Genomic DNA, 12,287 nt, shown 5'->3' on the forward strand with positions numbered 1-12,287 from the left:
AGGATTTCTCTTCAGGGTCGCTGTGGTTCCAGGTTCTTCCTGGTTTTCAGTGTTTTTGACTCTAGTCGTCAGATGTTTCCTCTCAGAGAGCAGCGTCAGTCTTCAGCTGGACCAGCTCAGCCTCAAGCTTTCAAGTCCAAAGCAGTGAGAGGTGTTCACCATCTGTTAGGTTCCACAAATGTTCCACAAATGTTCTCCTTTAGTCTTTAACACAAATGTCCATCAGCTGCTCACATTTCCCACAAACCTCCTGGACGGGTTTGGACACATTGTCTTCGTCCTGAGCTGCAGGTTTTTCAGCCAGAAAGTATCCTGAGGAGCAGTAAAACAAGAGCAGCTTTAGTTTTGTGTGTGTGTGAAGAGGAGCAGGACGGATTCTGATGATCTACTGACCGTATCTGGACCGGAACCAGCGCAGGATAGGCTTGATCTTAGTTACTACTGCCACGGCGATGCCTGCACACAGCAGGACAATGATCGCCAGGAACCACACCGTGTCTGGAAGCAGAGGAAAAGTTACACCTGCTCAGGTAGATCTCAGGCACTGTGATGTCATGAAACCATCGGATTACTGACCTCTGATTGGTGCCCGTTGAGCCAACAGGGTGGTCAGAGGTCCTGGTGTAGAGGCTGGAGGGAGAGATGATAAAACCTCATCAGCTCAGAGGAAACGGGGTTCATTGTTCTCTGTAGGACTACAACATGCTGCCATGTTTGTAGTTCTATTGCCTTCTGTTTCTCCTGTGAAACACTGAATAGATTTGATGAGACCAACAGGGAAACATTCAGAGAGTTTTAGGTTGAACTGCAGGCAGTGTTTCCACAGAGAGACTGAGAGGAAAACCAAAGCTACTGGATGAATAAAATAAAGTCAGCATGTCTCAGAAACAGTGAACAGAGGAGCAAGTTGTTGGAGATACATTCAGCATGGAGAAACATCTTTCTACTGATGATGAGCAGAGTACAGAGGAAAAGTCTAGAAACAAGGAGATAGAAAAACATCTACAGTCTGAGGAGACATTTATTCAGCAGAATAGAGATTTTGATGAAATATCACAATTTAAGCTCAGATTTGGTTCATTTTCCTGATGGAACCAGACATAAGACATGATGCATTCAAAGATCAGCTGAAAGTTGAAAATCTGATGATTTTTCTATGGTTGTGACAGCTTGTGGCTGATAAATGGAATCATTTTGGGGATTTTTTCATAGAAAACCTGCTGGCAGGTTTGAAAGACATGTTTTCCATTAAAAATCACACAGAGTGAAACTTCTTGTAGTGGCTGTAAAAATATAAATATTTAAATATCTATAGTTTGTAAAAGCTTCCATTTCTTTTCTAATTTCCACCACCACAGTGAAGAAAAATATGAGAGAAAAACACCCAGAAACTACTGCTCATATCTGAGAGGGTTAAAATAAGATAAAGGCTGTTTTTCTGGAGAGAGATGACACAGATGGAACAAATTATTCTATTGTGAAAGAAACGTGAGTCATCCAGTACATAATCTAAATCTGCACCTCTGAGTCCGTTCATATTTCTGTAATTACAGGACAAAGCCTGGTGCTTTCAGGAGGCTCCACTGTAAATATGTTTATAGGAGACATTTGATTTTATTTCTGGTCCCCAAACCTGCGACTCTTTCTGTTTTATTATGAAGTTAGTGTAGTTCTCTCCACTCATCTCCTGCTGTTCTTATATTATTTCTGTCTAATCCACAACCTGTGTCATTATCCCTCCTGTTACGTTGACAAACGAGACATGAAACGACAAAAACTAGACATGAAATGACAAAAACGAGACACAAAAATGACAAAAACGAGACATAAAATGACAAAAATGAGACACAAAACCACAAAAATGAGACCCAAAACAACAAAATCAAGACACAATGTAGCATTAGAACACAGGAGTGAAAATTGTTGTTCTTTAATTAATGAGTTATTTTATTATGGGACAGTTGTGTATTTGCATATAAATAATATATATTAAATATTGCATCCTTTGTGTTCCATAAACATGACCCAGGAACACCAGCACTGTTCCCACAGGAGGGTTAAATGAGAACCTGAATGTAGAAATGAACAGAGAAATGGTGTTTCTGCTGACCTCCAGTGGTTCAACCTGCACTCTAATTAAAACACCTTCATTAAATGAGAGCAGAAGACCACAGCAGCACTGATGGGGTTTGTGGTGGAACAAATCACAAACTATTTATAGTTAATTCTGCAGTACAGTGTCATGCTGTTGGTTTCCTGTTTGACACTAGCATTCAAAAGTTTAGAAATGTCCTTGTTTTTGAAAGAAAAGCAGTTTTTTCCAATGAAGATAACATTAAATGAATGATAAATCCAGTGTAGACATTGTTAATGAAGTAAATGACTATTGTAGCAGGAAACAGCTGATTTTTAATGGAATATCTCCATAGAGGTACAGAGGAACATTTCCAGCAACCATCACTCCTGTGTTCTAATGCTACATTGTGTTAGCTAATGGTGTTGAAAGGCTCATTGATGATTAGAAAACCCTTGTGCAGTTATGTTAGCACATGGATAAAAGTGGGAGTTTTCATGGAGAACATGGAATTATCTGGATGACCCCAAACTTTTGAATGGTAGTGTAGGTCAACTTTGACTAATTTAGAGCAACTTTAACTAAAATGGAGCAACTTTAATTAATACAGAGCAACTTTAATTCCTTTCGAGCAACTTCAACTCACTTTAGTGCAACTTTAGCTAATATGGAGCAACTTTAATTCCTACAGAGCAACTTTAACTAATGTAGAGAAACTTTAACTCATTTTTGAGCAGCTTTATCTAATATAGAGCAACTTTAACTAATAATGTTAGCTTTAGCTAATATAGAAAAACTTTAATGTAGAGCAACTTTAGCTAATATAGAGCAGCTTTAATATAGAACAACTTTAATTCATATACACTACTGTTCAAAAGTTTAGAAATGTCCCTATTTTTGAAAGAAAATCATTTTTTTTTCAATGAAGATAACATTAAATGAATGATTGTTAATGTGGTGAATGACTTTGACCTGTAGAGTATTTGTAGAAATACTCATTATTCTATTGAGGTATTTGTGGTGTGTTAATGTGTACAGTTCGTGGTGCATTCATGTGCAGAATGCTGGCAGGTGCGTCTCACCTGTGGTGGGCGGGGCCTCGGTGGGGTCGGCGGCGGTCGGTATGGGGACACACATGCTGCAGGGCTCGTCTGTGCATCTGTATCCGGGTAAACACGAGCACACGGTGTCCTGAGTGGAGTTGCACCTCGTCTTCACCTCCATGTTGGCTGAAACAGACAGTAAACGGGCGTGTTCAGGAAGTGACGCGATCAGAAAACGCAAAATGAGTCAGAAAGCTGGGCCGGCAGGTAGAGATTCTGCTTCTCAGTCATAAGACAGTTAAATTATCAGAGCTGACTCGTCCTTCAGAGAGCCGTAGCTGTTATTTCTCAGTGAAAACAGTATTTCGCTTTGATCGGACTGTTTCTCTCTGACGGAAGCTTCGGCGACTCATCTCCGATCTGATGTGACAAATGAGCAAACAGAAAACGACTCAAATGACTTGGACAGTCATCACAGGAGCAGCGGATGTGTAAAACAGACAGTCGTGAAGGTCTAGAGTCATTCAGGGTTGCAGCATTTGTGCTTCTCAGTGATGACAGCTGTCTGATTTACCATAAAACATGCAGACGAGATGAACATCATTTCACGTTTACAGCGCTGGTGACGCTCTGTTTGCTCGTCCTCACTGGGAGGTCAGAGGTCACAGAACAGGAAGTGAGGAGGTTTGAGAGTCTGCAGGGACCCTTGTTGTTGAGTGTCTCCATCTGGTGTGTCTCAACAGTGTGTTACTCAGCTCAAAGTCACAAAAATGAGAAACAAAATGACAAAAACAAGACACAAAATGACAAAAATGAGACACAAAACAACATAATCGAGACATAAAACAACAAAAACAAGACAAAAATGACAAATGAGACACAAAACTACAAAAATGAGACACAAAACAACAAAACAAGACACAAAACGACAAAAACGAGACACACAATGTCAGAAATGAGACGAAACAACAAAACTGAAACGCAAAACGACAAACAGGACAACATGATATAATCGAGACACAAGATGACAAAAATGAGACACAAAACTACAAAAACGAGACACAAAACTACACAAATTAGACATAAAAAGACAAGATTGAGACACAAAATGACAAAAATGAGACACAAAACGACAAAAATAACAAAACTGAGACACAAAACGACAAAACTGAGACACAAAACGACAAAAACAAGACAAAAAAGACAAAAATGAGACACAAAACAACAAAACTGAGACACAAAACGACAAAAACAAGACACAAAAAGACAAAAAAGACACGACAATAAAACTGAGACAAAATGACAAGACACAACATGACAAAAACAAGACACAAAAAGATAAAAATGAGACACAAAACAATAAAACTGAGACAAAATGACAAACAAGACACAACATGACAAAAACAAGACACAAAACAACAAAACTGAGACACAAAACGACAAAAACAAGACACAAAAAGACAAAAATGAGACACAAAACAATAAAACTGAGACACAAACGACAAAAACAAGACACAAAATGACAAAAATGAGACACAAAACCACAAAATGAGACATAAAACTGCAAAACGAGACACAAAACGACAAGAAAAGAGACACAAAATGACAAAATGACACAAAACAAGACACAAAATGACAAAGATAGAAAAACATCTACAGTCTGAGGAGACATTTATTCAGCAGAATAAAGAGATTTTGATGAATTATCACAATTTAAGCTCAGATTTGGTTCATTTTCCTGATGGAACCAGACATAACTCATGATGCGTTCAAAGACCGGCTGAAAGTTGAACATCTGATGATTTTTCTTTGGCTGTGACAGCTTGTGGCTGATAAATGAATTTAGTTTAATGATTTTTTTTAAATAGACAACATGTCTTTTAAACCCGCCAGCAGGTTTAAAAGACATGTCTGACTCTCTCCTGACAAACCTCCAGATCCCTGCAGCACCGTGACAGACACCAGAAACATGTTTTTATTCTGTTGTTCTGCTCAGATCAGCGACTGAACTTCTGTGTAGGTTGAATCATTTCCACTTAATTTAGTTTCCATAGCCGTTAATTGGCATAAAGCCCCTTCGAGTGAAGCCTCTGACATTTGAACACCCACCTTCCTCCCCCTGGAGTCGACGTTTTAAAGCTTTAAAGAGGTTTTCATAACAATATCTCTCAGAGCTGTGAGGGCAGCTGATTCAACCTGTTCGTCTCCAGCTAGTTATAATGTGGAAAAGAAGCTTCTTAGTTCAAACATACATGAATTAAAGTTGCTCTACGTCAGTTGAAGTCGCTCACTATTATTTAAAGTTGCTCTATATTATTTAAAGTTGCTCTATAGTAGTTAAAGTTGCTCTATATTAGTTATAGTTGCTCTTAATGAGTTAAAGTTGCTCTATATTAGCTAAAGTTGCTCTAAATGAGGTAAAGTTGCTCTAAAATGAGTCAAAGTTGCTCCATATTAGTTATAGTTGCTCTTAATGAGTTAAAGTTGCTCCATATTAGTTAAAGTTGCTCCATAGTAGTTAAAGTTGCTCCATATTAGTTATAGTTGCTCTTAATGAGTTAAAGTTGCTCCATATTAGTTAAAGTTGCTCCATATTAGTTAAAGTTGATATACACTACTGTTCAAAAGTTTGGGGTCACCCAGACAATTCCATGTTTTCCATGAAAACTCACACTTTTATCCATGTGCTAACATAACTGTACAAGGGTTTTCTAATCATCAATGAGCCTTTCAACACCATTAGCTAACACAATGTAGCATTAGAACACAGGAGTGATGGTTGCTGGAAATGTTCCTCTGTACCCCTATGGAGATATTCCATTAAAATCAGCCGTTTCTACACTGGATTTATCATTGATTTAATGTTATCTTCTGCTTTTCTTTCAACAATAGGGATATTTCTAAACTTTTGAACAGTAGTGTTAAACAGACTCTAAATTGAGAATCTCAGACTTTCTGTCATTTCTTTGTTTTCCACGGTGACATTTGAAACAGACAGTTTTAGCTCACCTGAGTAAAAACATCTGATCTGACATTTCCGATGTTTACGTCTTTTCAGAGTCTCTATATTTCCACTGATGGTCTGTTTTTGCTGCAGTGCTGGTGGGCTGCATGTCTTCTACTCTTATTACTGATTGTTCTTCAGGGTTCGACAGACCCTCGTCCCTGTTTGTTCTCTGTCTGACTGGAACCCACCAGAAACTCGAGATGGGAAACCCCCTCACATGTGCGACCTCTTTCCTTCTCTGAAGTTTTGATCTGCCGTCAGAGCTGAGCAACAGCTAAAGGTCGGCTTGTTTCGGGGTTTGTGCTGATGTGTGGTCAGGACGGCACAATGACTCACAACATGAGCAAGAACCGCACAGTTACACATGGAAGGCGGTTCTACGACGGATACGTTCTCACAGCGACCCTTGATCTCACCGTCAGAAAAATATGTCTGTAGGTTCTCAGTCATCCAGGTCATGGTGGTCGTAGGAGCTTCAGTAGAACCCAACTGGACTTCTATGGGAGGTTCTTTTTCAAGGTTCTTCAGTAGAAACCAAATCGACTTCTCTGGGAGGTTCTTGGAAAAACAACCTCCAAGAGAAGTCCAGTTGGGTTCTACTGAAGCTCCTACGATTGTCAGAAAAATAATGCTTCTGTAGGACGCTGTCCAACCGGAGTTCTGGTTCTTTAAAGGTTCTTCGTGTTTGCTGCAGTTCTCTGGTTTGGTTTCGGGTAACAGCTGAACATTATTTTATTATGGATGAATCATTTGGTCGATTAAACATCAGAAAACTGAGAAAAATGTTCACCAAAGACTCACACACCTCATCTTAGAACATGTGGTTCTGTCTGACAACGATCTAGAATCCAAAATATTACCTCCCAGAAAAATATTGCTCCTGTACAACGCTCTGTATTTAGCAGATGGTTCTTTAAAGGTTCTTCATGTTTGCTTCAGTTCTTTGATTTGGATTCTGGATGAATCATTTGAGAAAAATGTTCATCAAACATTCATAAACTGGCATCTTAGTACATGTGGTTCTGTCCGACAACAGTCCAGAACGCAAAATATTACACGTATTCTTCCTTAGGGAACCTAGAAATGCTGCAACATTTCACTTTTTGCTTAAAAATGACTTAAAAAATCATCCAGTCTTGTTTTTAAAGTAGAAGGTGGATCCAAGAGTTTCTTAAAGAACCTGTTTTGCTAAAGTTTTGTGGTGCCTAAAGAAAGAATTCCTGGTGATTCTTTGAAGAACTGTTTGTAGAAAATGTTCTCTAAAAACCTGCTGCTGAAAGGTTTCTTATGGAACTAAAAAGGGTTCTACCATGACATCACTGGTTCCAGTTAGAACCTTTTCTGTTCTGAAAGTAGCATCTGTGTGTAATTGTAATGAGCAAATTTACTTCTGAATAAAGAGAACTTAAATGATTGTCAAGCAGAACCAGGCAGGTCCACAAAGAACTATCAGGAAAAAGGTTCTTTCAGGAACCTTTCTTTAATGTTTTTGAGGCACTTTGGGGTTTTTTTTTGTAGAACTTCTTGCTAAAAGTTCTTTCTGGTATTAAAATTGTTCTTCTATGGCATCACTGGTTCCAGTTAGTACCTTTAATGTTCTTCCAGTCTTCTCTTTGATCATCAGATCTGCATGTAGCTGACGTGAGTTCTTGAGTTCTGGATTGTCAGACTTATTAAACTTTCAAAATAAAAGCCCACTGAATTCTTGTCAGTGTCTCAGACTCTACAGGATAAATAAACAACTGTTTCTGATCTAAAGTTTTTCACACATTTCAGGCATCAGATGAACTTTTCACAGGTACTCACGTTGGTCGCATTTTCTACAGTCATTGCAGTCCATTTCCACATTGTAGGAGTCCATGAACTGGTTCCCCTCGCAGGGTTCACACTTTTTGTCACAGGTGTCCTCTGAGCGCCCGGCCATGCTGGTACCTAGAACACAGCCGGTTAGATCTGCTGCAGCCGAACGGGGAATCAGGTGAAGAGACGTCACTTTACCTGGTTCACATTTAGGACAGCACAGCCTGGGCATCTTCGAGGGCCAAGAATACTGTTGATCAGTGCACGACAGAGAAAGTCCACACAGCAGAGACACGCCAAGCAGCCAGGAGAACATCTGGAAGAAGGAGGAGGAGAACATCTGGAAGAAGAGGAAGGAGGAGGTCAGGTCTGTCCAATGAGGCAACAAGCAGCTCAGAAAATAAAAAAAACCCTAAAGATGAGACTGAAAACTTTGCTCACCGTGAGAAGCTGCTTCTTCGATGTTGGCTGCGACCCTCCGAGTGTCAGACTGAGCTCTGTGTCAGGGGGTAACGGAGGAAATGTCAGCGATGACTCATAGCGAGAGTCAAACGTTTTATCTGCTCAGCTCTCTCATCCTGTTCTGTGATGAGACCCTCCCAAAGCCGACGCTGCTCAGATCCACATCACCCAGAACCTCCGTCTGAAATCTATCTGAAATCTGTCAGTAATCTGTAATCTGTCTGAATTCTGTCTGTCTGTAATCTGTCTGTCTGAAATCTGTCTGTAAACTGTCTGTAAACTGTAATCTGCCTGTCTGTCTCTAAGCTGTCTGTAATCTGTCTGTTATCTGTTTGTAATCTCTCTCTAAACTGTCTGTCTGTAAACTCTGTCTGTCTGTAATCTATCTGTAATCTGTCTGTAATCTGTCTGTCTCTTTTGCCTCTTTCTGTCAATTTTAGTGCTTCTGCTGCTGCCGCTGATGATGATGATGCTGATGTCATTTCAGGTAACACGTCCTCTTCCACTCATTTAACTCCAAGCTGTTAAACTCTGACAGAAAGCTGTTGAAGATAAACTTCATTGCAAGAAGTGACTTTATGAAAACATCAGATAGAACATTCAGTTTAGCAGTGCTCAATTTAGAACATGCAGTTAAAATCTGACTTTTATCTGACACGGCGGCATTTCCTCACATTTACAGCCTGACTCGTCATATTTAAGGGTCACTTCTACGAAGTTCCAGTAGAAGGTCCAGAGAGACTTTCAGGAAGTTTCAGTATCACTGAACTTTGTGGGCGTGAGAATTTTTCTGGTTAATTAGCAATGACCAGCTCATTTGCATTCATGAGCAGAGGTTTCCCAAACACTGAATCTTATCACTGCTGACTGTCAGAGTTGTTTTTTTTTTGAGTTTCAGTGGTTTCAGCTTCAGCAAAATTAGTGTTCAGATTCAGATGATATGTAAATTATTATCTGAGTGTGAAAGAAAAACTAGAAAATTAATGAAAATTAGATACAAATGCAAACTAATTCACAATTCATGTCGTATGTCTGTGTAGATTCTCCAGGTCATGGTGGTTGTAGACGCTTCAGTAGAACCCAACTGGACTTCTCTGGGAGGTTCTTGAAAAGAACCTCTCAAAGAAGTCCAGCTGATTTCTACTTAAGCGCCTACAATTGTCGGAAAAATAACCCTTCTGTAGAACGCTCTCCAACTGGAGTTCTGGTTCTTTAAAGGTGCTTCATGTCTTCCGCAGTTCTTTGGTTTGGTTTCAGGTCGGCTTGTTTCGGGGTTTGTGCTGATGTGTGGTCAGGACGGCACAATGACTCACAACATGAGCAAGAACCGCACAGTTACACATGGAAGGCGGTTCTACGACGGATACGTTCTCACAGCGACCTTTGATCTCACCGTCAGAAAAATATGTCTGTAGGTTCTCAGTCATCCAGGTCATGATGGTCGTAGGAGCTTCAGTAGAACCCAACTGGACTTCTATGGGAGGTTCTTTTTCAAGGTTCTTCAGTAGAAACCAAATCGACTTCTCTGGGAGGTTCTTGGAAAAAAAACTTCCCAGACAAGTTCAGTTGGGTTCTACTGAAGCTCCTACGATTGTCAGAAAAATAACACTGCTGTAGAACGCTCTCCAACTGGAGAACCTCTGTATTTAACAGATGGTTGTTTGAAGGTTCTTCATGTTTGTTGCAGTTCTTTGGTTTGGATTCCGGTAACAGCAGAACATTATTTTATTCTGGATTTTCAAGAACCTCCAAGAGAAGTTCAGTTGGTTTCTACTGAAGCTCCTACAGTTCATGTCATGTCTTTTTTTCACTTTGGCTTTAAAAAAAAAGTTGTACAAGTGTGGACCGTTTGAAAATTTTGCTAAACATGCTAAGCTTAAATAAACAGGTCAAACTTAGCTAACGCTACAGTAAAATGTGTGATAAACACAGGTTATACTTAGCATTATGCTAACCTTAGCTAAAGCCACAGTAAAATGTGTGAAAAACACAGGCTATACTTAGCATTATGCTAACCTTAGCTAAAGCCACAGGAAAATGTGTGAAAAACACAGGTTATACTTAGCATTATGCTAACCTTAGCTAAAGCTACAGTAAAATGTGTGATAGACACAAGCTAAACTTAGCATTATGCTAACCTTAGCTAAAGCAACAGAAAAATGTGTGATAAAGACAAGCTAAACTTAGCATTATGCTAACCTTAGCTAAAGCAACAGAAAATCTGTGGCGTACACGCAGCTGAAACTTAGCTTAACAGGCTAAACTTTGCTAAATCTTCCACAAAAACCTAATTTTAAACCTGCAGAATGAAAACCAACAACTCTGTTTCATTTTGGAATCATTTCTTGTTTCTTTTTGAATAGTTCGTCTGATTTTCATGCAACTGACACATAAAAGTCGGTGAAAGCATCAAGCTGAGTTACAGTTAACTGACAGGCTGCTGTGTCACGATGCTTTCAGCAGTTTTCTCAGAATCCAGACCACAACACGTGAGCTGCTGCTGGCTGAGCAGGGTCTAGCTAACCGGGGGACTGCCTCAGAGAGAATCACTCACAAAGAAAACCTGAGATGACTGGACCGAAAGAACACAGCAGCAGAATCAGTCTGAAGTCACCGAGAACGAACCTACTGATGCTGAAGTGGAGGTTTCACTGTACACGCTGGAGGATATCAGTGTTTGGACGGAACCTCAGAGGAACGTTTGGCAGCAACATGTCAACGTTTCTGTGAACACTTTTTACTCGACCTGAAACACAGAATGTACATGCAGAGTCAGAGCTGGTCCGTCCAGCTGACTGTGGGGAAACACAGCTGCTGTCTCATGTGAGCAAGGATTTACTGTAGAAGTCTGAAGTCAAATGTGCCTCCTTTGATATCTGTGTGTTTGATTTACAGTGGCTGTAAAAAGTGGAACATTTCCCTTTTGTTGGTTTCAAAAGAGAATCATGACCAATTTCATTTGACTTTTGGACAAAAAAATTACAAAAAACACTCTTTCATGTCAAAATGAAAATAGATTTCCACAATGCAATGTAAATTAATTAAAAATCGAAAATAAATGACCACATCTGTATTCACCTCCTACAAAATGACTCTAATGTAAATGAGCTGTAGTCAGTTGGTCTAGAAGTCACCAGTTAGTGAATAAATAATCTGAGGTCAATGAATGAGTCTCATTGATTGTAGTGTAAAGACTCCTGGATCTGGAAGGTCCAGTCTCTGGTGGATCAGTACTCCTGGATAGAACTACATCATGCAGAGAGAAGAACTCCAAGAAACTCTGAGAAAAAGTTGTTGAAAAGCATCAGTCAGGGCGATACAAGAACATTTCCAAGTTACTGAAAATCTCTTGGAGTTCAGTTAAATCTATCATCAAGAAATGGAAGGAAGATGGAACATGAATAAATCTGACTAAAGCAGGACGTCCTCATCATGATGTGAAGCATGGTGGTGGCAGCATCATGATGTGAAGCATGGTGGTGGCAGCATCATGATGTGAAGCATGGTGGTGGCAGCATCATGATGTGAAGCATGGCGGTGGCAGCATCATGATGTGAAGCATGGCGGTGGCAGCATCATGATGTGAAGCATGGCGGTGGCAGCATCATGATGTGAAGCATGGCGGTGGCAGCATCATGATGTGAAGCATGGCGGTGGCAGCATCATGATGTGAAGCATGGTGGTGGCAGCATCATGATGTGATGTTTATAGTTTGTATTTTTAATTATTTGCAGTTACTTTGTAGAAATCTATTTTCTTGTTGACATTAAAGAGTCTTTTTTTTGTAATATTTTGTCCAAGCAGCTGAATTAAGTTGACCCATATTCAGAGTTAAGGAGCAATAAAACAGGAAGACTTCAGTCCTTTTTTTTAGTCTGCACTCTGTGTTGTCAGGGATTGA

The 12,287-nt window shown here is 39.8% G+C and overlaps 1 protein-coding gene across 1 annotated transcript; it reads right to left on the minus strand.

The window, feature by feature from the left end:
• Positions 1-173: 173 nt before the first annotated feature.
• On the minus strand, positions 174-8,523 carry cd27 (CD27 molecule). Its single transcript, XM_023263784.3, has 7 exons — positions 8,366-8,523; positions 8,123-8,264; positions 7,931-8,056; positions 3,157-3,303; positions 577-630; positions 394-498; positions 174-312 (listed from the first exon to the last, which is right to left on the minus strand). Exons 2-7 carry the CDS (start codon positions 8,262-8,264, stop codon positions 200-202), a joined length of 687 nt encoding a protein of 228 aa, XP_023119552.3. The 5' UTR covers positions 8,366-8,523; the 3' UTR covers positions 174-199.
• Between the last annotated feature and the right edge of the window lie 3,764 nt (positions 8,524-12,287).

This window comes from Amphiprion ocellaris, chromosome 9 (genome assembly GCF_022539595.1).
Source record: "Amphiprion ocellaris isolate individual 3 ecotype Okinawa chromosome 9, ASM2253959v1, whole genome shotgun sequence".
In the NCBI taxonomy this organism is placed as follows: domain Eukaryota; kingdom Metazoa; phylum Chordata; class Actinopteri; family Pomacentridae; genus Amphiprion; species Amphiprion ocellaris.

What these genes read in the sequence shown, in the direction of transcription:
- cd27 (XM_023263784.3), bottom strand. Translation starts at nt 8,264, where the DNA reads ATGTTCTCCTCCTCCTTCTTCCAGATGTTCTCCTGGCTGCTTGGCGTG. An exon ending in CGAGGCCCCGCCCACCACAG is followed by an intron (nt 631 to 3,156) that starts GTGAGACGCACC and finishes CTCTCCCTCCAG; the next exon opens with CCTCTACACCAGGACCTCTG. An exon ending in TCAACGGGCACCAATCAGAG is followed by an intron (nt 499 to 576) that starts GTCAGTAATCCG and finishes CTCTGCTTCCAG; the next exon opens with ACACGGTGTGGTTCCTGGCG.